The sequence below is a fragment of the Lineus longissimus genome, chromosome 2 (genome assembly GCF_910592395.1).
Source record: "Lineus longissimus chromosome 2, tnLinLong1.2, whole genome shotgun sequence".
NCBI lineage: Eukaryota > Metazoa > Nemertea > Pilidiophora > Heteronemertea > Lineidae > Lineus > Lineus longissimus.
In genome coordinates this window covers 7,347,957-7,371,421 of record NC_088309.1, presented here as the reverse complement: position 1 = coordinate 7,371,421, position 23,465 = coordinate 7,347,957, and the positions used below count along the sequence as shown (strand labels likewise).

Genomic DNA, 23,465 nt, shown 5'->3' with positions numbered 1-23,465 from the left:
TTTCTGCTTAGTTAAAATGAGTTTCTAATACACGTACTCCTGTGAAGTCTTTAATTCAACACTGCGGTCTGCAGAAGTCAGTTGCCAAATTTTGTATCCGGTTTCAGATGCACTTTGATAAGTCATCAAGCTGTAACCAAGGTATATTTCGTCCTGCCCATGCGGAACCGAAGACAAAATCTGGATTTTTTTCAAATCTCTATCGACCGCGGCGCTGAATCAAATTCCTCAAAATTGAGGAGTATTGTGCATCCATGCTGATGATTGTGAATGCCACGAGAGACTTGTTTTGAATTATGATATTCACAATGATTGATTTTCATTAACATCTTTTTGGATATAAATCTTTTTGATACTGATAAAGTAATTTGTCTGTGTGTTCAAAACATTCTTTTTCATTGTTCGAAAGTTGATGGTGGCTGTTAAGATTGTTAAGGGCATCAATTTTTGCCTCCTGAGGAAACCTAGGTTTGAAGGGGAGTCCCCCTTGCCCCTCCCCCTTCCGGCCAATGGATGTAATGTAGGAGTAAGTGAGTTGCAGAGGTTTTCTTGCCAGGAGTTAATAGATAAAAGTAGTTGGATGCATATCGCGGAAATCTACGCACTTCCTGCAAGGATACTACTCTGTGTGCCGTCCAAAAACAGCTCTCCTGACCAGAGAACATGTCTCGTTGTAGGGCTTTCACTGAATTTCCTAAGACTTTACAGTGCTCGCGATAAATATGCATCAGAATGTTCATACATGCAAAGCTGATAACGACTGCCTGGGGGGCGCACAATCGGTCCACCGAAGACACATTTTCCCAGATGGTTCTTCGGCTCATGAGGAATTTGTGCAAAAGCGTACCGTCGAACGACAATAACCAAATTCTGAGGTTGACCTTCCCGAAAATTCTCCCCTTTAAAATCGACTTTGTTTGAGCTTATCCCGTTCAGCAATTAATTTTCTGCATGGATAAGATGTTAGCTATGTTCAGAACTGTTCCTGGCCTACGAGTGATTGGCCGTAAACATGTACAACAGGCGAAAAATTGGTAAGTTAATCGTGCCATTTCTGCGACTCCTCGGTGTAGTGTAAAGTGTAGTATACATTTTGCATGCATGACCGTGAACCGGTGTAACAGAATCGGTGTCCCCATGCAAATGGTGTCCTAAATGTAATTTTCCCCGTGCAAAATTGTGTTACAATTATTTGACCTATTGACTTGCCTCAAAAATTACAATGGTGACAGGCCTTGAACATTGATTACTATATTGACCAAGTGCAACAAAGCCTTTGACAAAGGATGGCCATGGCCTGGGAATGGCAAATATTACCAGAGGCGAGAGCCCATCGCACACTCGGAATCGGTCTCAATCTTCAAGTTTTAGTTCTATTGTGCCAATCTCCCATCATTTATAAACAAACACTTTTCCTTTTTAAACAGGCTGCCCACCATGAGTGTATTTGGTGGAAGTGCTGCAATTCTTGGATTATATTTTTCTGACTGGAAGGCGGTAGTAAGATACATCCCATATTATGGAGGCAGATTCAAGGATGATGAAGAGAATTAACTTGCATTTTAAAATGTATTAGTGGTAGGTATTGACTAACTCAGTTGCAAAATGACATAGAATATATATATACCAACATAATACCAAACTACCCGAGTGCGATTTTGAAATGAGCAGAACACATGTTATTGGTCTTTGGCCAGACAACCCATGAGACCGCAGGTCGGAGGGAAAGGGGTTCCTGGGAAAGATCAATCAAAAGATCAATCAAAGATCAATCAAGTAGCAGGTCAGATCATCCTCTTGACACTTTTGCTTATTTCATCAATACCAAGAGCAGGATTGTTTTTAAAAAACGCCTCAAACACTCATGAAGAGGCAACCTATTGGTTCCATTCATCCAGATGAGTTATGACCTTTTTGTCTGTTCTAAAATCAGATTATGTTTTTTCAGTCTTTATCATTATGTACATTTTGTTTCTTTTCAGAACTACAAGATGTTTGCAGATTCCTTAGGCTTGTATATACACATGGACCCAGTTCGTTAGATGCACAAATTCGAGAAAAAAACATCAGAAAAGGACTTGCATGCAGTGTTAAAAATGGGAAGAACATGGTGATGCCTGTTACATCTTCACTGTGTGATAATAGTGGAAGACCAGCTACTCTCGACCTGCTGTTCGAGAAATTGTAGTGTATTGACTCTTTTTAAATGTTGATAAGATCATTGTGCAGATATTGAAATAAATGCAGGGACATACGTCATTCATAGACAATGGATCATTCTAATTCAATACAACATGGCACTTCAGTGAACAGTAGTTGTGCATCATTTGTGTAAGAAAATTGTTGATTTAACTAATTAAATGGCTTGTTGTTTTATTTGCTGTTGACCTTTGTGTGTAGAAGCAGAGTTTGTGGAGTTCACAGATAATTTCATTATGTGCAGTCTCCAAATGAATCATTGAGTTTGTGAGGGATGTCTGATTGTGGTGCAGATGGCCAACAAATGTGCTGCATTTATTGTGTGAGCCAATATACGCAGCAATTTAGACCTGCCCTTGGGCTAAGTCTTTTGAAGAGCTACAACAAATTGTCAGATCTGTCTCGACCACCAGTGAAACTACTGTATGACCATGTCACCACCAGCCACATGCTCCTCTGACCACATAACTAATGGTGCTTCATTGGCACTATTTGCAGACCAGTGTCACTCGGATTACAATTGAAAATTTCTTTGGACACACTTTCTACTGATGGAGTAATGCCATAATTATGCATTTCTACTTTCAACCTCTATGGAGACCTGTCATAGTATCTTTTGATAACCACTGTATCTTGCCTTTAAGACCATATTACAAATGCAACAATGTCATGTGTCTGTCCACGAGACCCCGATAACCAGCTCAATGAGGGGGCATTTGGGCCACGTTGATCTGCGTGGTTCGACGCTGATCAATCACTATAGTTGCGAGGCTATTAATCCACTAAGGACAATTGTTGGAAGACACACTTGTTAAATGGAAAATGCACAACCAGCACTATTCACATGAAAAAACTCACGAGACACAAATATTATTGAGATTAATTTATTAACATAAGTCACAACCATCAGTTTTTCAAACACGACTCCAACACAACATGCAAACTGAATGAGGTTAGTTGTCTCGTAGGCTGTCCGGTTTGGTCTTTTCAGTTCCTCCCTCGCCCTGAAGATGGCGATGGCGTACTTCTTCAATAAAGTCCACGAGACTCTGATAACCAGCTCACTGAGAGGGCATTTGGGCCACGTAGAGCTACGTGGTTCGATCGCAACTGTCCTGATCAATCAGTGCGAGGCTATTCATCCACTCAGTTTAAGTGTGTATTAGCCACTCAGTACAATTTAGTAGCTCAATACAAGAGTAAGTTACCAATTCCGTGCACAGTCTGTGGGTTGTAGTTTACCAAGAGTCCTTTATTTCTGTTGCAGCTATCATTTCATTCCCTTTGGGTCTTACATTGCAAACTAGTGTATTATCTATCCAATGGTAAAATCAATCAGCCATACAAAGGAACAATCACACAAGTCTGCAGAATTGATTCAAGAAATCAGCTTTTAGTCTTCTTCTTTGGCTTGTACTTTTTATCTTTCCCTTGCTTCTTGATTAACCTTGCCTTCTTCTTCTCTTCATCATCAGGATCCTAAAGGAAACCAAACAAAAATCATTTTCACTGTGAAGAGTCGTCATTCAACAAATTGCTCAAAGACACACGGAGACGAAACAGTGTTGATCCTTTAAAGTTGAATCTGCAACCTCCTGATTATGAGCTTGGTGCCTTTACCATTTTGCCACTGGTCTTCCTACAGAGCAGTCAATTCTGGACACAGTGGGCAGTTGCCCCCTCCGCAACTCAGGTGTCACAATAGAGACACATCTTGCCCAGCAAAAACTCTCTGATCAAAAGCTTGGCTCAATTCACAACGTAGTTGCCAAAGATAATGGAAGATAAACTTTTCCACTTGATTTACCTTTCCCTCTGCAATTAATTTCTTTCTCTTGTAAATATTCTTCTTTTCATCAAAGTCTCGTTCATCAAGTTTCTGAAATGAAAGTGACATTGCATTAGTCTGATTACCATCATATTCATTTTATGCCACTAACTGGGAAATGGTATGCACCAACTGATTTCACAATGAATTAAATTGGTCTTGAATGTTATGCCTAAACAAGTTGAGACAAGTTCAGTTTGGGACAACATAAAAAAAGAACATTTAGACAGATAACTTACTATTTCAGCCTCTCTTCTTGAAACAGCGACTTCAGTGAAAATTTTTGTGACTTCTTTTTCATTTGTCTCATGTTCTGTTAATTTAGTATCTGGAATGATAACAATTGAATTCAGTGACATTTCACCTTTGATACATGGACAACAGTTTCAGCATATCACTGAGTATTTTAACTGCTCATAAGAAATTATTTAGAAAGTGTTGTTTATTTCCCTAAATAGAGGGCATAAAATCACATTCAACAGACCTGGTTGAAGGAAATGGATTTTCTGAAAATTGCTAGAATTCATGAAAGCACATCTAGATACTTTTGAAAGTCATTTCAAAAATACTCTTAACTTACTGATTCTGCCTTCAATGGCATGGATTAGTTTTACATCGAACTGAGTGACTAGGCTTATAGCCATTCCCCCACGCCCAGCCCTTGCCGTCCGTCCCACTCGATGGATGTAATCCTTTGGTCTGTTGGGTATGTTATGGTTGATGATCAGATCGACTGTGGGGATATCAAGACCTCTGAAAATAAGATAGAATTGTGTAAACATGGTGGAAATGGATGAAATCTTAATTGCGTCGCCATCACAATATTTGAAAGACTATTTTCACATAACTTTTGAAGCCACAGTTTATGCGAAAGAATCTGGCTTTATTCATTAGAATACCGACTTACCTGCTGGCCACATCCGTGGCAATGAGGATCTTGATTGTATTTGATTTGAACTGTGCCAAAGCTGACAGTCTGTACCGCTGTGGAATCATTGAATGAAGGACCACACACTGGAAACCCATGTCCTTTAGGATCATTCCTATTATTTGACAATATCTGAAATTATGAAAAATTGTAAAATTGTATAAATATCATGATAAGTTGGTCAATTTGACACTTTGTGAGAGATAGGTGCCAGGTAATTCAAATTAAGTTGCTGGTAAGGGTAAGAAAAATTATTATCGCTGAATCAAAAACAACCCAGGTTCCTAACTACAAAATAATCACCTAAACACAACCAATTTGACCTAATAGCTCCTACAAATTATCCCCATCAAGTGAAGGAAGACAATGCAAAGAAGGAATCCATTAGTTTAGAATGTGGAATACACAACACTTACTTGCATGTACTGGTGAATATGATTATAGAGCTGCTTTTATTTGTCTCCAGAAACTTCTCAATAATGTGAACCATGTAGGCATCTTTCACATCTGCTGGCATTAAAACATATCGCTGGTCGAGTTCTTCAACTGTAGCCACACTGAAAAGCCAAGTTAAAATTTTGGGTTTATAGTCTGATACCAACGACACAATAATCATCACCGACTTAACACTTTAACCCTTGTCTATCCAGAAACCTTTCAGCAGACCACAGATGAGCTGCACCATACTACTGCCAGTATGTAATGTTATGTATGCGTCTAAAGACTTCCCTTATATAGTTGGCTATAGTTGGCTATAGTTGGCTACTGTTCACTCAGTATAACAAAGACACTCACGCCGAATCAGACATCCAACAAAACGGTTTGTTTTCCGATGATTCATTCAGATCTTTTAGAGTATCTGTTACTGTGGCACTGAAGAGAAGAGTCTGACGTTTCTTTGGGATGACCTTGAAAATGGTTTGCAGCTGTTCTCCAAAATCATCTTCTAATAGTTTGTCAGCCTCATCAAGAACCTGCATGGCATAAATATATTTTTATGAAAGCTGTCACAGTCATGACACTATTCCTAGAAAATATGCAGAGAAACTGAAATGTAGATTTAATCAACTGTCTTCAGGCCATACAATGCAATCCTGAAAACTTCATAATCTGTGAATTGGTTGAGTTTCCTCCTAGCCAATTATGTGTATAATCTTGTAAAGCCACTGACTGACCAAAAAAACAGGTGCTCTTTGAACATGACCTTGGGTGGCATGCTCTACAACTGAACTTACCAAGAATTTGATCTTTTTGAGACCAAAATTTGTGCCAGTTTCTATATGGTCTGCAAGTCTACCAGGAGTTGTGATGACGATATGTGGTTTTTCTGCAAGTTCCAAACCTTGCTGAATCATATCTGGAAGAGAAATTTTGTTTGTTTAATTACAGTTACCTTGACAGATACAGTTTTAATCTTTGAAGGCATCTCTACTGCATTCTCAAATTTCAATTTCTACAAAGCATTCGCATTCTATTTCAACCAAGACATCAATTGCACATTACAGGTAAGTTTGAAAGGAAAATAAGGAAATTACACATCTACCAATCCTCCAGTTATACAAAATGTAAAATTATGCAACCATTTTAACCACCAGTGCTACATGCCCAAAACCTAGCTCATGGGTGAAATGTTGTCAATGTTTTTTACCTACCTCTTCCTCCAGTTATGACACATGCTTTCAATCCAATCGGCTGACCAAGGACATTGAATTGCTCACAAATCTGGTACGCCAACTCCCTGAAAATTTGTGAAATGTTCATGTTTAATGGCGACATAAAAAGAAAACACTGATTGGAAATCATCTGCTTAAATTTTCATATATCACTTCATTTCTTTCCTTTGACTCACTACCAAACACTTGCATCACTATCATGTAGGTGGTAGCTCCAGAGGAAACTTGACCTGTCGACAGTCATACATGTAGATTGTCCTCTATATTCTAGAAAGCAGTCATCATTTGTGAAATTTGGATATTTCCTATCTAGTTAACTTACCTGGTTGGAGTAATAACAAGCGCAAATATCCCAAATGGATCCTCACATAGTTTCTGAAGAATAGGAAGAGCGAATGCTGCAGTCTTTCCACTCCCAGTCTTAGCACACCCAAGACAGTCTTTTCCTGGAAATAACGTAAGATAGCTAGGATAACTACAAATTGCTAGTAATTGCTGCCCAGAGGCAATATACTGCCTCATTGAGGGCAGTCTGATTCTGAATAATCATAATTGTGTTGGAATTTGAAAAAGCCATATGGCTATGCTAGAGTTCTGGCAGATGGAAGGCATAGACACCAGACATACCAGATGCAATGATGGAGGAAGCCGGCATTCTGATCCATCCATCCGACAGACATTAAGCCTGCTTTTTAGCCCAAATCAGGACTTAAACTGAGACGTACCACTTGTTAGGCGGGCAAAATATTAACTTTTGCTTAGTTTCAGGCCACTGCCCCAGGCCCTACCACCACGAGGTACTGGACTGGCACAGCGGCATCTTCTTGAGCCCGACATTGTTTTGCAATGCATGCTATACATTGTACTTGTCATGATGGTATTGTCACATGCACACAAGTACACATACAGATACATGATATGTCATGGTCACACACCAGTCTGCTGCTTGCCAAAACAAACTTATACTCCTGATACTCCTGACCTATAGGGTAGGGCTAGCCTAGTACATATATACACTACAGTACACACACACAAATTAAAGAGACACTGAAGCAGAACATTCCGTTATCTTGTACCTTTCAAGATCTGAGGAACACAGTGTTGTTGAATAGGAGTAGGTTTCTCCAATCCGACAGCTTTTAATTGGTCTACAAGCCATTTATTCAGCCCTAAATCGGAAAAATTTAGAACACGTGAATCTGAAAATGTGTCTACCATTTTGAAACAAAGTCACGTGACTCTATGTTTGTTGTTCAGTATCCGGTCGTTTCGCTCCCTGACCTTTTCGCCCCGTTGTTGTTGCTGTCGCAGTTTACGGGCATAGTGGAATTGGAAAAATTCAAGCGGGTCGATTTGAGTTCTTTGACATTTTTCTGTGTTTTTGTTGCCTTTAGACACACCACATCCACTTTGCGGATTTCAGTGAGTCACCCTGAATCTATGCTAACGTTCCTGTACCACCTAAAGTTAAAATCTGAACTCTTAACCGTAAAATAGACTGATTCAAAAGGTTGTTGTTCTTCCTGTTGATCTCGGCTCGTTTTGTCCCAGTCAGACTCGGAGGTCCAGCCAAGTCATTGTTTCCACCCACTATTCTTCTGACTGATCGAGTTGACGATAGGATGTGACATTTTATTGCCTCGACTATAATATCAGTCATTCGGATAACATCAGAAACACAAGAGCAATTATGGACGAAAAGGGGTCCATTTTATTCCTCGCGACACAGGAGAGACAAAGTCACAATCAGGGTCTCTTGTGACAACTGACATTGCCTAGGCCTATAGACCATTCGGAAGTCGGTCAGCAGGTTATAACAAATGTCCATCCTGAACTATTGTGTACAGGTACCTGTCGATGGGGATCAACTCTAATTCGGTCCAATCCTACTTGGCTACAGAGTTTTAAAGCTGAACAATATAATATTTAATTTGACCACAATTTAATAAGACGTTTAAAACATGAATTGTCCATGTTCTTTTCTAAAAAGATTTAGATATTATTCAGGGACGTACTGGTGATTACATGTACAAGTGAATTCTAGATGCAATAAGGCAACATGGTCAAAATGAAGAAGGGTCCAAAGAGACCTGAGAAGACAAAGACAAAGAGAAAGGTAATCTTAAGATTTCATAAAATGTTTAAAATGTAAAATAATAATGGTGAGAAAACCACAAATATTTTGTCATCTTTAATCCAAAAGCTATGTTGATCCTTCTTTTCTATTCATTGACATATGTTTTGTTAATAGTTGTAAGACTACTGAAGGCCTTAGTTGTGTCTCTTGAACATCACAATAACCTACCTCGAATTTGATTTTATTGTAGCTAAGTGGTGTGCAGAAGACAAAGGCACAAAATCCTAAAAAGAAGAAAGACCCCCTGAAGCAACAGAAAATTGATGCTGTTTTTAAGAAGGCGTCTCATCAGGCAAGCGGTTATTTGTCTCCACAGAAAAAAAATAGGACCGTGACCAAAGTGCCCAAGTCCCCTATGAAAAAGAAAAGAGGTACATAAAATAATTATTTGTGTGTGTCATGTTTCAAAGTCATTTGTGGTTGAAATTAATTTGACCCATCCCAAGTCTCGACAAAGCTTCCTCTTTCCTTGCAGTTGTTAATGAAAGACACCACCAGAGCGTTGATGAAGATGGGTTCAGAATGGTACAGATAAAAGGCAACAAGACAAAAGGATGGAAGCCTGTCAAAAAAATGACAATTGATTTTGTGGATAAGATATTGAAGTCTGTTGCCAGGTAAGCATTTACATTTAAATTAGGCTACTACTGTTATGCAGTAGGATCTCAGAATGGTTGAATTAGGATTGGGAACACACAGGAGAATAAGAATTGTACATAGAAGTCTTAATCTCTTTTCCTTACCATATTCCCTACTAACAGGAACCTTGCGAGAAAGATATAGAGGGAAAGTGGGGGTTGACTATTAAATATCAGTTGAGGTGATGAGTTGAGGTTTCATTTTCTTTTTTCCAGCCTGCAAGATACAACAGTTGCAAGCAGTGCAAGACTGGAAAAGCAGCACATTCTGGCTGATCTCAATAAGGAGTAAGTTTGAAGTTTTCTTGCCTTGTTAATTTAGTGCGGGTGAGGTTTATATTAGTCTTTTGGCAAATGGAGCCGACGTACTGTTTAAAGAGGGAGGTCCTTTTGAAAATAAACAATTGTTCCAAAACCCTTGATATCAAGCTTCGTCTATGTAACATTGTTATTCTTATCCTTCAGAATTCTCCAGAAATTAAAAAGAGTGAAAGTTCCTGGCAACAAGAACTATAATTACTCAACCTTGAAGAAACAGGCAGTAAGTTACCTGATTGTATCTTATCACTGACCGGTAAATTTTTATTTTGATTGGGAGAACCTTTAATTAAAATGATGTTTTGACTGGTAGCATCGTAGATAGAGATTTGACAAAGGAGTCTGTAATTAACTGTAACCAGGCTTGAAACTTCTTCCTGCAAATGTGTCTCAATGTTATCCATGTTATTTCTTTTTCATTTCAGAGAGATTTAGAAGAAGAAAAGGTGAAAAAGGCAAACAAATTCAGCAGCATAGAAAAGCGTATTGAGCACTACGATGGGTAGGTTAAAGGTCATTTCATCGAATACGTCTAATTCTTTAAAAAATATGCTCAAATTCAATTTATTGGGACTTTGGCAGGGCAGATTGTCAATGCCATGTTAACATGCTAAGATATGATAGAAGAAACCTTGTTGGCCTATATTGTATCAACAATTCCGAATGAATTTCAGCAACTACATTTATTATTACACGCAGTCATATATATTTCAGGCTCATACAAAAAACGGAAGACAACGTGAATGAATATGAGCAGTTTGAAGAGATCAGCAATAAAGGCAAAGAAAAGGTGAGAAATGCAGTAAAAAGGTGCAAGCAAGCTTTGTTTAGGAATACCGTCAAAAGATTGTCATCCTTGGGCATTCCAGAGACAATGTCACAATCACTCAAAGACTAGCAGAGAATTGTACAATATCAGGTACTGTTCATTTCATGTAGCTAAAATATTCGCGGTCAAAAAGACGTTTTGTTTATTGATGTTATGTGTCCCACTTTAAAGGGAATATTTTGTCTCTTTCAGCTACATCCCCTTTTAGAAGACGCTTATGAGACTCAGCTGAACCTTCAACCACTACCAGAGGCTTCTTCCAAGCTTGCGATTTACAAGTTCTAGTTCTGAAACTGACTGGCTCGACTTTTTCTGTCTAAACTGTAAATACATGTATGATGTAAGAATTTCTATGTAAATACAACCTTTTAATGTAATAAAAGTTATGAACGATACATTTGTTTAGATTAATGTCCTAGAGAAAGTCCCATTATCATGTTGTGTTACTCAGCACACGAAGCCATTCAACTACATGTAATGGTCTGGAACTGAAAAGGATTTAGAACAGATACCATAATTCCCTGTGGTATGAACATCCATACACTTGTGCTTTTGTTTCACCACTTTTGGGCTCCACAAGTGAAGGACTTTGCGATATATTATTATATATTTTGACCATTAAATTATGTCGGCAAACAGGATATGCAGTCTCCCGTCAATTGAAAATAAACAAATTTGCCAACTAAGCTGCTCAAACATTTCACAGTTTAGAGTAAGTGGCAAGGACCATTTAGATCAAAGAACAGGTCACTTCAAATGAAAAAGAGGATTAAATTCCGTAACAAAAATAAGGAAATAATACAATTTTTCAGCTTTTCTTCTATTTATTCACTCTCATCAATACAGTCCTATTATCTGCTATCTAAAAACAACGTCGGTCGGCAGGACTTACAGCAAGCCAGCAACATGAAGCATTAAAGTATAATTTCCCTTCATTGTTCCTCAGTGCACTGTTCATACTGTCTTAGTCTCTTTGATATGGATCACTCACTCAATTTTCAATTTCTAACAAACTCCTTAAGATTTTCTAAGAATCCGATATACCGTTTATGCTCGTACGATGTGCTGAAATTGACATATTGCTCTACAAATTGCTCATCAATACCTCTGTCTTCCAACATCAGAAGGAATTTATCGTACAATTCCTGGAAAGAAAAAAAGAAATATGTAGTCAAACATTATTTTAAGGAGAATAAGTTCCAGCGAAGTGTTTCCCACAAGCAACAAGCCAATTGGGTTTCTTGGCCCAGTGACACTAGCAGCAAAACAGGAAAAAAATCTGGTAACTCTGTTTTGACTTCTGCCCACAGTGGTGTGGATTCAAAACGGATGGAGTTCATTTTTGGAACCTTCATGCAAGGTGTTTTTTTACTTACATCATCCATAGTTGACACAGAATATATTTCTTCTTTCCAATCTCCATGGTGAACCCCGACCTCATCTATTGTCATCATATCAGCTGAAATACAAAATTAGAATTTGCATAGAAATATCTGTTTTTATTTATGTCTGAATGTTTCTAATTATGAATTCTCATCAAACCGAAAAAATAAAATCTGTATGCAATTCAATTATCACCACTTACCGTACTGAACTTCTTTCGAAGGATCTTCAGGGTAATCTTGAGTAAAGCTACAGCATATTGAAAGCACCCTATCGTCCTTTTTCACATCCACAACAAAAGAGGGCATTGACACCATCTGGAATGAAGTATAAAAGAGATGAAATACATATACTTGAGACACCCTTACAATGATGACAGGGAACTACTAGTAGTTAACATGTACTACATAAGATATACACCCAATGTACAAATCTGCACAATGCTGCAATAAACAAGGCCGAGTCTAGGTTTTCTTTGATTATTTGCTAATTTTCACTTTGGCTTTCTCAACTTACAGGTGTATCATCGTCATCTTTAGCTTCTCCAAACTCAGCTGCCATATCGTTATCTACTGTGTGATTCACATTGAAAGTGACTGTCACCCTGAAACAGAAGTCGAGGGAATGTGAAAACAAAGTACATTCATCATTTCTATTGGGATGTAACTTTTCTAGTAAAGCACCACTGTACTAATCATCATCTCTCAAAATAGTTGGACTTTCACGATAGGGAAAGAGCCCCAAGGAAGTAACATACACATGTACAACAAATAATTAACAATAATTCCACTCCAGATTACCTTCAAATCGAATAAAGAGTGTCAAACAATTCCACACCTGAGGACTCCCAAATGAAGTTAATTGTGTTGAACAATTCTAATCCCAAGAACTCCTAAATGGAGAGAAGTGTCTTGACAATTCCATTCAGAATACTCCCAAATGAACCATTTGTGTCAAACAATATACAACTTAAGCATTTGTTAAGATTCCCAACTGATGATGATAAAACAACACAAACAACAGTGCATGCATATATGCATCATTATTCACTCCAGGAAGAAACTTACATTTCATCTTCAATATGTTTGATCAATTTGACTTCTGAGCCATTGGTCTGAACTGTAAAATCTTTAATCGAAGAATTCACAGGTAAGCTATTGTCTTTTTCCTTTTTGATGTTCTCCTCAAGGAAGGCAAGTAAACTTCTATCATCTGAAAAAGGAATAATCACACATCATTTCAATGGCTATCATCATGGTTATTTATTATTAGGGGCCTACCTTTCCTCAAAAGTAAAAAAAATAAATTCTCCTGACCCTTTATGTTAAAAAGGAGAATGGGCCGTTGGATGCCTCATTCTAAGGGTACCCTAGTCACTAATGTGCATGGGCCTAACAGTAATGCGGTAATACTTGTCCATTCCATCCATGTCAGTTGCCATGGCCCACGCCCCACCCGACGATACGATAATGATACTATAGATAGTCAATAGACAACTACACACATGCCCTTATAAGGCTTTATTTGGGCTAGCAAACGCACATGTTGGTCTAAAAAAATATGCCCGAACAATGCCAAGGGCCGAACAAAAGACCAGGTGACATAGAAAGCCATACCAGACTTGGTGTGAAGGGGTCTAGGCATCGCTTGAGCATGCTCGCTTACTGCACAAAATCTACAGGGTCGATAGTACCATTCGTTTTTCAATTGCATATTGTAGTACTCACTCTCGGTATGAACTGAGCAACATGTGTTCCATGCGCAAGTCTTGGACAACTTCACTGTCTTTACAGGAGCACTCCTGCCCTTACTTGCACAGTGCAATGCACTGTCTTGACTGAAGGAACACATGTACCACCCTATGGAACGGCTAATAACAAGGGATTCTAGACCATTCCTAAACCGTGACGGTAAAGAATGACCATTTGTATTTGAGGTAGCAGATAATGGTGACCGGTGCAAGACATTCTTTACACTTTTAGCAACGTTACGACAGAGAAATAATGACATTTTGTGTAATTTTTGGAAAAATTTTGTCCACACGTGCGTCTCTTTTCTATCTCCACTTGCAAAAGTATGCCGAAGAGGTGCTACCACAGCGCCATCTACACAATATTTTGATTTGTGAAATTTCATCAATTTCTGTAATATATTTTTCCTTATTTACCGGTTTCGTTAAAGTGATGACTTAATTATGGCATCACCTGGCGAGCCGTGGGCACAGTTGATATGCTCAACCAATAATGATACTGATCCAATATATATATCGAAAGATATATTTGTGATAGGAAGAGCAAAAGGTAGCTAAAGTATAGTATAAAAAGTACAGGGTGTTTCAGAAAGAAGGAACCTTGCAAAACTGGAAAATATGTTGATCAGATACCTTTCATGGCTTTTATCGTTGCTGGTTAGCTGAGAAGATGCAATAACATTGTCAATGACAAGACTGTGGCTTTCCTGCATCATTGAGCAGCATTATTTTATTTGTCGCGAAAGAAGTGCAGCAGATGATGGCATTGATGACAATGTCATTGTCATTGTCAATGAGTGAATGACATTGACGTTATTTGCCTTGTTTTAATGCCCCTTGATTAATCTTACCAAATAACGTGTTATGTTTTGCGCAGTCCATGATACTCTTTGCCAAAAGTGAAACATATTTTGCTTTTGTTTTTGTTATCATTTGATTCTCTTTTGTGTTTCAGACTGTGATCTCAAAATAACAGACAACAAGCTTCTCTCTGGAAAACACTGTTACATACAGAGGCTGAGTGGAGGTCAAGTCATCTTGCATGACACAAGGTAAGCCAATACCTCAGAACTATAGTTTAGGTGAAACAAGTATATTTGCATGCACAAACACCTAAATAAATCAGTGCTCATATCATACTGTCAGATAGGTACTTTGCCTGTAGTATTGTGAGCATGTGAAATCCATCTGGGATGATAGCAAACACCTATCAACCATGGACTGTAATAGCCTACATGTAGGTTTAGAAAGTTTTCTGTTATAGCTAAGAGGATTACCAGGGCTTTAATTTGTAGTTGTTCTATTTAGGTTTGTGTAAGTTTCCCATGGAGATACCAGGCATACTACCCTTTGATCAGCCTGTGCTTATAGGAACATGGATTTTGTCATGCTTTCTCAAACCAGTAATTTCTGTTTCCTCTTGCAGCACAAATGGGACACTTCTTAACAGCAAAACTAAGATACTGAAAACAGTAAGTGTTGGCATCAAGATCAAAGTATCAATTGACAAAGAAAATAAAGAAATGCAGCCAGTAATAATCTATGAAAATCTCCATTAATTCGCTGAAGAATGAATTTGAGACAAGTGGCACATTGGTCTGCTACATGAAGGACCAGTTTCATATTTGTATTAATCTTTTCTAATATCTTGGGAAATATTACAATTTTTCATTGAAAATCTCTGTAGTTGAGGTACCTTGACACAAGTTTTGTGAACATTTCAGGGTGAACTCCTGCAGCATGGAGATGAATTTCATGTTGTCTACAAAAAAGGTGCAGAAGAAAGTAGTAAGTACTGAAACTTGCCTTCAGTTGCTTCTTTAGTGTAAAGAATGATCTTGTGTTTCACTTATCAGTATCGCTGCAGCTGTGTATCTGAGTAGTTTCTCATACTGCCCTGTAAATCTATTTGGAAAGTATAGTTGAATCTCTCTATATGCTGTCCTAAATAGAGAGGTATCCTGATGAGAGAGGTCAAATTGAATGGAAACAACCAATTTGAGACCAAAACTGGTGTCCTTAATAGAGAGGGCGTCCTTAATATTGAGGTACCCACTGAGGGTGGTTCCACTGTATATCCTTGCTGAGAATGTCTAACAAACTAACAGAGAGTGATTTTTCAGCAAAATATACAATTCATCTTACATGTTCGTGATATTTGGTTATGGTTCGGTCTTGTTGGCCTTTTGTTCATTGCATCCTTAACTAATTCAGCTGCTTTGATTATTACAGATTTAGGGTATCTCTTTCAAGATCTGGAAGAACTGCGAAAAGAAGCCGCAGATGACACACAAGAATATGATATATCTGAACTCGATCAAACTGTTTCAGGTAGGGGGGCTTCTAGTTCTACTTTATTATTGTCCAGGTAGTCCTAGTGCTATGCTGTTTATTTCATGCTGTAATGTAAACCATGTACGTATAGTCTAACAATTTATGTCTGTGCTTGGAGGACCTGTGTCAGATCTCCCCTGCTACTGTAAGAAAGCAGCTGAAAGAAACATTGTTGAACATTATTAAAGGGATAAGCAAGACCAACATTGTACTTCATTATAGCTCTTTGCAAGCGTCCACAGCCTTTTTGGTGGCATTCATGGCCTGCCTGTTATCAAAACCAAAATATATTTACCAGGTGACATTTCATGCTTACTGTTGTTGAAGTGGGAAACATCTGCTATTAGAGATAAAGTATTTCGAATTGACAGATTTTGTTTTGTTTGCAGATGAAATAGACTGTCCTGAAGATATGACTCCAGAGGGACCCAAGAAACGGCCTGCTCCGGTAAGTAGCGATGTCGAATTTTAATAATTTAGACAAAGGCAGTCTAAATTTCGAACTTTTCGCCTTCCACGCATCCAGATAGCAAAAATCTACTTGGCTATAAATTGGTCAAAATCTATTTCAGGAATCCCTTGTCGGTAAACCGTCACTAAAAAGAATCAGATCAGGAGATGAAGGAGAAAATGCTGTTCGTACATCTCAAAAAGCTGGTCCTTCTGGTGCAAAGTGTGACATATTGGTGGAGAAAGTACCAGAGACAGCAAAAGAAGGAAGCAAGGAAGAGTTAGAGAAGGAATTAGTGCCTGAGAGGAAGACAGAAGAAACCAAGGAAGGAGAAACTGAAACTGACGTGAAAGATGATACGTGTGAGAAGTCTGTGATGAAAAGTGACAGTGATAAAACAAAGGCAGCTGACTGTGAGGAGGAGGATGCGATGATGGAGACATTGATGTGTATCATTTGTCAGGAGATTCTCCATGACTGTATAAGGTAGGGTGCCCTCAGCCGGTTATAGAGGGGTTTCTATAGAAAGGCATAATGAAGCTCAGTGTCCCCATCTTCAGCTGACCCTTCTCTGAAATGGTGAAAGGAGAAGAAAAAGTTTGGTCCAGAATTGGTTTTTCCCATACGATTTGTTCTGTGCAAACTGGACATCTCTCTTCAAAGAGTTCTCCAACAATATCATCATCATCATCATTGGATTGGAAGCCACTATAGCCAATACTGGCTTTGGGCTTATCTAAATACAAACTTACTACAAACAGTACGCATGGACTGGGTGCTGACATGCGGTTATCCTTGAGAATTATTTTCTATTTACATATCTTGTCTATTCCTTACAATCTCCGTTGGTCTCACAACTGGAAAACTCGTGTTGTAATTTGAATTGAATTGAATCTTTTGCAGTCTTCAACCATGCATGCATTCCTTCTGCTCCGGGTGCTATTCCGACTGGATGAAGATGTCCAATGAATGTCCCTCTGTGAGTATATTTGATTTATGTGTGCATCGAGGTCACCAAAAAATCTACAAATCGTGTACATTAGAGAATATGTGTTCTCCTTACATGTGTGATGTTAGGGTTGGATTAATCAGAAAAGTAAGTCTGGACAGTAGTATGAAGTCACCAAGTACTAATTTTGTTAGAAATCCTTCATGATTTCTGTTGATCTGAGGATTTTTGATTCATTTTGATCCTTAAAACTTTCCAGTGTCGGGTCAAAGTGGATAGAATTAATAAAAACCACATTGTCAATAATCTTGTGGAAGCATATCTAAAGACTAACCCAGGTAAGAGATTTGTCCTTTTCCTTCTTGGTGGATGATTTTGAAAGGTTTCCTTACTTAATATGAAGAGATGTTGTGATCCTGTAGTGATTCTTTGTAAGTGGATTTGGAAGTTGCTCTCGACAGTCGATAACAGGTGAGCACTATGAAATATTCAAGGTGAATCAGTCGGACTGTTCCCAAGAGAGTGCAAATTTGTGATATTTATCGATTGTAAAAAGTGTACTGGTATGTAAGATGTTGTGTTTTAATATAAAGGTGACATATTTCGATTTGATTTTCAGACAAGAAAAGACCAGAAGAAGATATAAAAGAACTTAATGAGAAAAACACAATAACTAGAGATATGGTACGTCTGAGATGCGAGTAATTTTGTTCCAGTCTGTTAAGGATGTGGCAAGTTGGTTTATTTAATTAATGTAATGGTATGAAAGAGAAAACATAAATATCGAATTTCTGAGCATGTTGTATTATTTTGTTAGTAGCTCTACAAGTTCTAATATAAACAACACCAAAGTTCTGGCAAACGTGCTTCAGAAGGTTTCTCCCTGACTCACTCAAAGAACTCCATGATTTGGTTAAAGAAAATGCCTGGCAAGAAAGTTTATAGTTTTGTGACACCTTCTGTCAGGCACTGATATAACTCTTTTCACTTCCAGCTGTACCCTAAAGGCAGACGTTACAGTGACAACAGTGATGGTTCTGGTGGCGATGATGATGATGATGATGATGATGATGGACCTCGTATGCCTATGTTAAATCCACTGTAAGTAAAATCTCTTTTACTAATGACTAACTGAAACTTCTCCAGCATACAGAGCTAAGCTTGTAGCAAAAATGTACATGTCCAGTGCTTGGGTAATAAATGTTGAATGAGTTAAAAAGCATGCTATAAACCTAGGCTATAAGGACATGCATTTATCATTTTTTTAATCATTAATCATTAAATGGATGCCTTGTAAGATGAATAAATAAAACTGGGGTCTGTTAGTAATTTTTCATGTCTATTACTGAACATAATATGGACATCTATAACAACCGTGTTATTTTCAGCAGTGGTCTTTTTGCTGCTCCTGTGCTTGGTGGTATTCGGATGTTTGGGTAAGAAGCAGCTTTGCCTTATTCGTTTCTGTGCTTACTCGAATAGTTTACTTGTAAAAAAATATTTGCATCCTGAATTACCAGTAAGGAGAGCGATGGGTGACATTTACTGGAAAATCGTCAAAGTTCAACAGACTTACATGTAGAACTACCGTGAATCTTTGATAGTAAAGAGACTTAAACCCAATTAAAATATTGGAAATTGAATATTAATCAAAAGATTTTGAATCTGTTTACACTAATGTGTAGTCATTATGTACCTCACTAATAATGATGCGTCTTATAAAGCACAGTATCCAGGCCATTTGCCCGCTCAAAGCGCTTTACATTATTACCCCGGTCTCTCCTGAAACCTTTCAGTAGAACTCAGAAAGGCTGCCGTCAATTCAGCGCACTAGCTGATCATTCCAACCGGTACCCATTTATACACCTGGGTGGAGAGAAGCAACTGCAGGGTTAAGTGTCTTGCCCAGGGACACTGAAACCAGTATTGTGGTTCTAACCGGAGTCGAACCCACGACCTTTCGGTTATGAGTCCGGCGCTCTAACCATTACTCCACTGATTCCCCACTAGCATTCGATGATTTGATTGTTATCAAAAGAGGTAAATCTTTGGTGTAATTTTTTGCATTCGTTACTAATAATCACATTTCATAATTGCAGTGCTCCTCCTCCGCCGATGAATGTCTGTCGACAATGTCCAAATTACCATGCACCGGTGCCTAATCCTCCTGGTGCAGCGGTGGTTGCTGTTCCTCCAGTTCCAGGTGCCGCCCCAGCTCTTGCGACAGGAGGGCCTACAGCAACTGCTGCTAATGTCGGACCAGCTGCTGCTCCTGATACTCCTGGGGATGATGCTGTCCCCTCGACATCAGGTGCTACTGGAGGTAATTTCAGATAGTTGTCTTTATAAAAGTAGTTCTGGATTCAGAAACTGCTTGGCTAAATTTGTTGTTATTTAGACGTATTGCAAGGACACAAATGTCACAATTTACCCCGGTTCTACCCCTCTACTCTTCTTAGAAGCAATTTAAAGTAGAAAGTATAATTCACCAGAAATTATCCTCTAAAACTAAAGGTATTCCAGAATAAGGACAACTGTTATGGGGCAAAATAAGGAAAAGTGTTATTGGGCAAAGTAAGGCAAGGTAAGGGGTGTTCTAAACCATCCGGTTACATTTCTTGTTCCTCAAAGAATCATTTTATATATGATTTGTGTTTTTAGATAATGGAAGAAGGGATGGTGCTACAGGGGGTCCACGACTGAAAGACGAGAAAGTCGTCCCAACGCCTCCTAACTACGTCTGTCACAATAACCAGAATCATGCCATCTGCTTGTGCTGTATGCAGCCGATGCCAGACAGGAGAACTGACAGGGTCACAGATCCAACTCTTCCTGTACAACAATGTATGAGCCCTTCATTGGTTTTCCTTTCTTGGAGGGGAGGGGGTCACTCTTATAGTTCTGTGTGCTTGTTCATCATGTTTTAACTTACCCAAATAAAGGCTTCAAGATGCTATTTTTCACCCCTTATGGAGACCAACCTACTATTTTGACCCTAGTTACAAAATACAGTGAACCTTGCCTATAATATCAGATCTGTAGAGTGGATCCTCACATAAAACAGAGAGTAAAGTCTGATCTGTGGAACAGATTTCGAATATAACGGACAGAAAATGCTTGTCCAAATGAGTGTGATATGAATAATTCACTAGCAAAGTATACAACACCTTTTGGAAAATTTTCCTTGTATTTCAGGTTCAATATGTTATCGCTTTTATTGTCATGCCTACTGGGGATGTACTAAAGGGGATTGTCTCGGCTGTATCGGTAGATTCAGAGGTAAGTTATAACCTAATTTTTCTGGGTCAACTGGGATAAAATTACAATATTTTCTGTGTGAATGTGTCCTTGAGGACTTTGAATATGTTTGTGTATTAAGTTTGCTAACCTGTGTTGATTGGGTAGTAATTATTGATGTGGTTTAAGATCGGTGACTCTAGAGTAGTTGCATGTTTGATGCTAATAGTAATATGATACATTTCTTTTATAAATTTCCAGACATGAATTTCGGGAAAAAGGGTTTGGCCGGTCTTATAAATGACAATGCGTACGAATCAAATGTATTAAAGGTACGTGAATCTCTCTCTTCCTGTCCTCAATTGCGTTATAGCAATGTGTAAAGCTGGGATGAAAGCATTGATAAAGCTTTCTGAATATCTTGTCACATGACATACATGTAGTATTTTCAAGTCCTTTTGATGAGCCAGTTTGCATGGGTTGAAATTTCACCTGACAGATGAGTTCTCAAGAAAGTGTTCTCTCGTCTTACTGGCATTATTATTTTTCATTCTTTTCAGGACTATCTTGAGTCTGAAGAAAAGTCAGTCAGGGACATGCTGCAGGAGTGTGTGGCAAAGATGGAGCGTGGAACATATACTACAGTTGGTAAGTTGATAATTCAGCGTGCCTATGCTGTGAAAAATAATCTGTAATTACTGTTTCGGGGTTGTCGGACTACTACCCCCAGCCAATACAGGAACCAGGTCCTCAGAAATTGACTTGGAGAAATTGGCATGTCATTTGAAATATAGCAAGTGTAAGAGATGAATCCTGCCATAAAATCTAAGTCATATCCGAGACAATGTAATAGCATTTCCATATTCATCTGTTGTTATACTATCTTTTTGTTGAAATGAACTGTTATACTGTGTTTAAAAGTAGGTACATGTACTAGTCAAACCACCAGATGGCAAATTCATACTCGTGTTTCTGCTTCAGACTCTGGGAGAAATCATCTCAATGGTGACACAGCAACATGCTATGCATGTGGCATCAGGAACTTCAAGGAATTGGCGTACCAATATAGGCGCGACATACCGGCTTCCCAGCTTCCAGCTGAAGTCACCAGGCGAGCGGACTGCTACTGGGGCAAGAACTGTCGGACACAAAAGAATAAGCCTCACCATGCACAGTAAGCAATAACCGTCCTGTCTGAGGCAAAGATGATTACTCTCTTATAAATTTCTCTTCCGGCATCATTCAAATCCCCTGTAAACTTCCTACATCTATTTCATCTTTGAGGCCATGTACATGTTGGGCCATCACATTTACAATCTGACATCTATATTTCAGGAGATTTAACCACATATGTGATCAATTACGCACAACGTGAATGACCCAGGATTGCGGGGAAGTACGAAGAAACTGTAGGCTTAATAAATGCAGTTGATTTTCAAATGTAATTTACTGTTGATGAGCACTTTTCCAGGAACCACTAGGTATCATATGGTACATGTACTTAGTTAATTACAGGTAGACTTGCTGATAGTGTGGTGGTAATAAGTTTTATTCAATAGATTGTATCTTTAAAATTTTGTAAGCTCTTGCTATCAAAGAGTTAATTTGTAAACAAAATGCTCCATTTCTTCTTTTGTTTTTGGCACAATTCTACGTCTCTTATTTTTATTTCAATGACCTCAGTAGTATTTCATTGTATAGATGCTCTGTGTGTCCAAAGTAGTGATGGCGTAAGCCTGCCACTAGAATCATGAGGTTTTACAAACTTGCAGAGTTTTAGTTGAGCCTTTCACTGGTGGTTCACATGTCCAGCTGAGGAAATCACTGTGATGCATGCATTTCATAAACTTTTGTCGTACTGTACATCAGTTGTAAATTTATGTATTTATGAACAATAAAAGTGTAGAATAGACTACTTTCGTTTTCTTGATATGTTGCAAAGAGATGCATATAGGTGTGTTGAGTTGTGTGGTATTCAGGTGTTCTTGATGGGCATCAAACACACACTTCATGGGTTGAGGGTTCTCACCAAAGTCTGGGCTGTCTTCCCCAGGTTATTCTCTTTATGGGTTGAGGGCCCCAGCAAAGTCTGGGCTGTCTTCCCCAGGTTATTCTCTATGGGTTGAGGGCCCCAGCAAAGTCTGGGCTGTCTTCCCCAGGTTATTCTCTTTATGGGTTGAGGGCCCCAGCAAAGTCTGGGCTGTCTTCCCCAGCTTGTTCTCTTCATGGGTTGAGGGCCCCAGCAAAGTCTGGGCTGTCTTCCCCAGCTTGTTCTCTTCATGGGTTGAGGGCCCCAGCAAAGTCTGGCTGTCTTCCCCTGCTTGTTTTCAAGTGAGCAAAAACACTTGGGAGCCAAGCTGCCTGGAAATGTGCTCCTATCAAGAACCAGAAAAAATGTTTGGTTTTGTGTGAAATCTTTATTGAGATACTTCATGTACATCGAGGATGGCTAGTGTTATATTTACATATATGAACAAGATGCATCTTGAGCAACAGTATACAAAGATTAAACCACATCAATAGAAACAGTATTGACCCTGTGTAACAGGAATTGCAGTCTGCAACAGAAACTTCATCCTATCAGTTGATGCTGACAGGAAACCATAAATGTGGATTAAAATCTTCAAACCGAATCGTTTGTTCCCCAGACATTTTCAACAGTGGGCTAAATGATTTTACCCCCAGATAGTCTGACACAAAGTGGTAGGCTGAGCTCTGGCCTTGGAGAAGAAAATTCCAGGTCCAACACTCGAGTCTGTTCTAGTATTCAGCAGTCCTCAAAAAACACATTTTCAGAATCCTGTTTCATTT

At 38.7% G+C, this 23,465-nt stretch overlaps 4 protein-coding genes across 5 annotated transcripts; 2 read left to right on the top strand and 2 right to left on the bottom strand.

Annotated features, from left to right (window-relative positions):
* Nucleotides 1-3,345: 3,345 nt before the first annotated feature.
* On the bottom strand, nt 3,346-7,852 carry LOC135483605 (probable ATP-dependent RNA helicase DDX49). The gene is made up of 11 exons (XM_064764583.1): nt 7,705-7,852; nt 6,951-7,074; nt 6,608-6,693; nt 6,191-6,312; nt 5,751-5,929; nt 5,372-5,512; nt 4,935-5,087; nt 4,608-4,780; nt 4,267-4,355; nt 4,007-4,078; nt 3,346-3,678 (listed from the first exon to the last, which is right to left on the bottom strand). Exons 1-11 carry the CDS (start codon nt 7,844-7,846, stop codon nt 3,586-3,588), a joined length of 1,374 nt encoding a protein of 457 aa, XP_064620653.1. The 5' UTR covers nt 7,847-7,852; the 3' UTR covers nt 3,346-3,585.
* A 108-nt stretch (nt 7,853-7,960) lies between these two features.
* LOC135483604 (uncharacterized) lies at nt 7,961-10,868 on the top strand. Its single transcript, XM_064764582.1, has 9 exons — nt 7,961-8,050; nt 8,636-8,744; nt 8,956-9,136; nt 9,241-9,382; nt 9,620-9,691; nt 9,869-9,944; nt 10,147-10,223; nt 10,436-10,511; nt 10,743-10,868. Exons 2-9 carry the CDS (start codon nt 8,688-8,690, stop codon nt 10,833-10,835), a joined length of 774 nt encoding a protein of 257 aa, XP_064620652.1. The 5' UTR covers nt 7,961-8,050; nt 8,636-8,687; the 3' UTR covers nt 10,836-10,868.
* Nucleotides 10,869-11,351: 483 nt separating this feature from the next.
* Nucleotides 11,352-13,985, bottom strand: LOC135483603 (complement component 1 Q subcomponent-binding protein, mitochondrial-like). Its single transcript, XM_064764581.1, has 6 exons — nt 13,661-13,985; nt 13,001-13,145; nt 12,450-12,537; nt 12,136-12,250; nt 11,927-12,009; nt 11,352-11,695 (listed from the first exon to the last, which is right to left on the bottom strand). The coding sequence occupies exons 1-6, from the start codon at nt 13,941-13,943 to the stop codon at nt 11,549-11,551; spliced, it is 861 nt and encodes a 286-aa protein (XP_064620651.1). The 5' UTR covers nt 13,944-13,985; the 3' UTR covers nt 11,352-11,548.
* A 56-nt stretch (nt 13,986-14,041) lies between these two features.
* LOC135483602 (E3 ubiquitin-protein ligase CHFR-like) lies at nt 14,042-22,559 on the top strand. 2 transcript variants are annotated; one of them, XM_064764580.1, is made up of 19 exons: nt 14,042-14,233; nt 14,639-14,735; nt 15,110-15,155; nt 15,408-15,471; nt 15,916-16,014; nt 16,407-16,465; nt 16,590-16,954; nt 17,372-17,447; nt 17,677-17,755; nt 18,037-18,101; nt 18,412-18,518; nt 18,809-18,853; nt 19,517-19,740; nt 20,079-20,261; nt 20,613-20,696; nt 20,916-20,986; nt 21,215-21,302; nt 21,636-21,828; nt 21,990-22,559. In XM_064764580.1, the coding sequence occupies exons 1-19, from the start codon at nt 14,128-14,130 to the stop codon at nt 22,027-22,029; spliced, it is 2,091 nt and encodes a 696-aa protein (XP_064620650.1). In that variant the 5' UTR covers nt 14,042-14,127; the 3' UTR covers nt 22,030-22,559. The 2 variants fall into 2 exon arrangements, with proteins under 2 accessions (XP_064620650.1, XP_064620649.1); XM_064764579.1 differs by having other exon boundaries at nt 18,806-18,853.
* Nucleotides 22,560-23,465: the final 906 nt, after the last annotated feature.

Bases quoted from the DNA above. Each gene is read 5' to 3' on its own strand.
- LOC135483603 (XM_064764581.1), bottom strand. From the start codon at position 13,943: ATGTCATTATTTCTCTGTCGTAACGTTGCTAAAAGTGTAAAGAATGTC. The intron at 13,146-13,660 runs GTGAGTACTACA...TTCCTTTTTCAG, and splicing joins TTGCTCAGTTCATACCGAGA to ATGATAGAAGTTTACTTGCC. The intron at 12,010-12,135 runs GTAAGTGGTGAT...TTTGTATTTCAG, and splicing joins TTCGAAAGAAGTTCAGTACG to CTGATATGATGACAATAGAT.
- LOC135483605 (XM_064764583.1), bottom strand. From the start codon at position 7,846: ATGGTAGACACATTTTCAGATTCACGTGTTCTAAATTTTTCCGATTTA. The intron at 6,694-6,950 runs GTAAGTTAACTA...ACAAATTTTCAG, and splicing joins CTTGTTATTACTCCAACCAG to GGAGTTGGCGTACCAGATTT. The intron at 5,088-5,371 runs GTAAGTGTTGTG...TCATAATTTCAG, and splicing joins ATATTCACCAGTACATGCAA to ATATTGTCAAATAATAGGAA.
- LOC135483604 (XM_064764582.1), top strand. From the start codon at position 8,688: ATGGTCAAAATGAAGAAGGGTCCAAAGAGACCTGAGAAGACAAAGACA. The intron at 10,224-10,435 runs GTAGGTTAAAGG...TATATATTTCAG, and splicing joins CGTATTGAGCACTACGATGG to GCTCATACAAAAAACGGAAG. The intron at 10,512-10,742 runs GTGAGAAATGCA...TGTCTCTTTCAG, and splicing joins GCAATAAAGGCAAAGAAAAG to CTACATCCCCTTTTAGAAGA.
- LOC135483602 (XM_064764579.1), top strand. From the start codon at position 14,128: ATGGCATCACCTGGCGAGCCGTGGGCACAGTTGATATGCTCAACCAAT. The intron at 19,741-20,078 runs GTAATTTCAGAT...TTGTGTTTTTAG, and splicing joins GACATCAGGTGCTACTGGAG to ATAATGGAAGAAGGGATGGT. The intron at 20,262-20,612 runs GTATGAGCCCTT...CTTGTATTTCAG, and splicing joins AACTCTTCCTGTACAACAAT to GTTCAATATGTTATCGCTTT.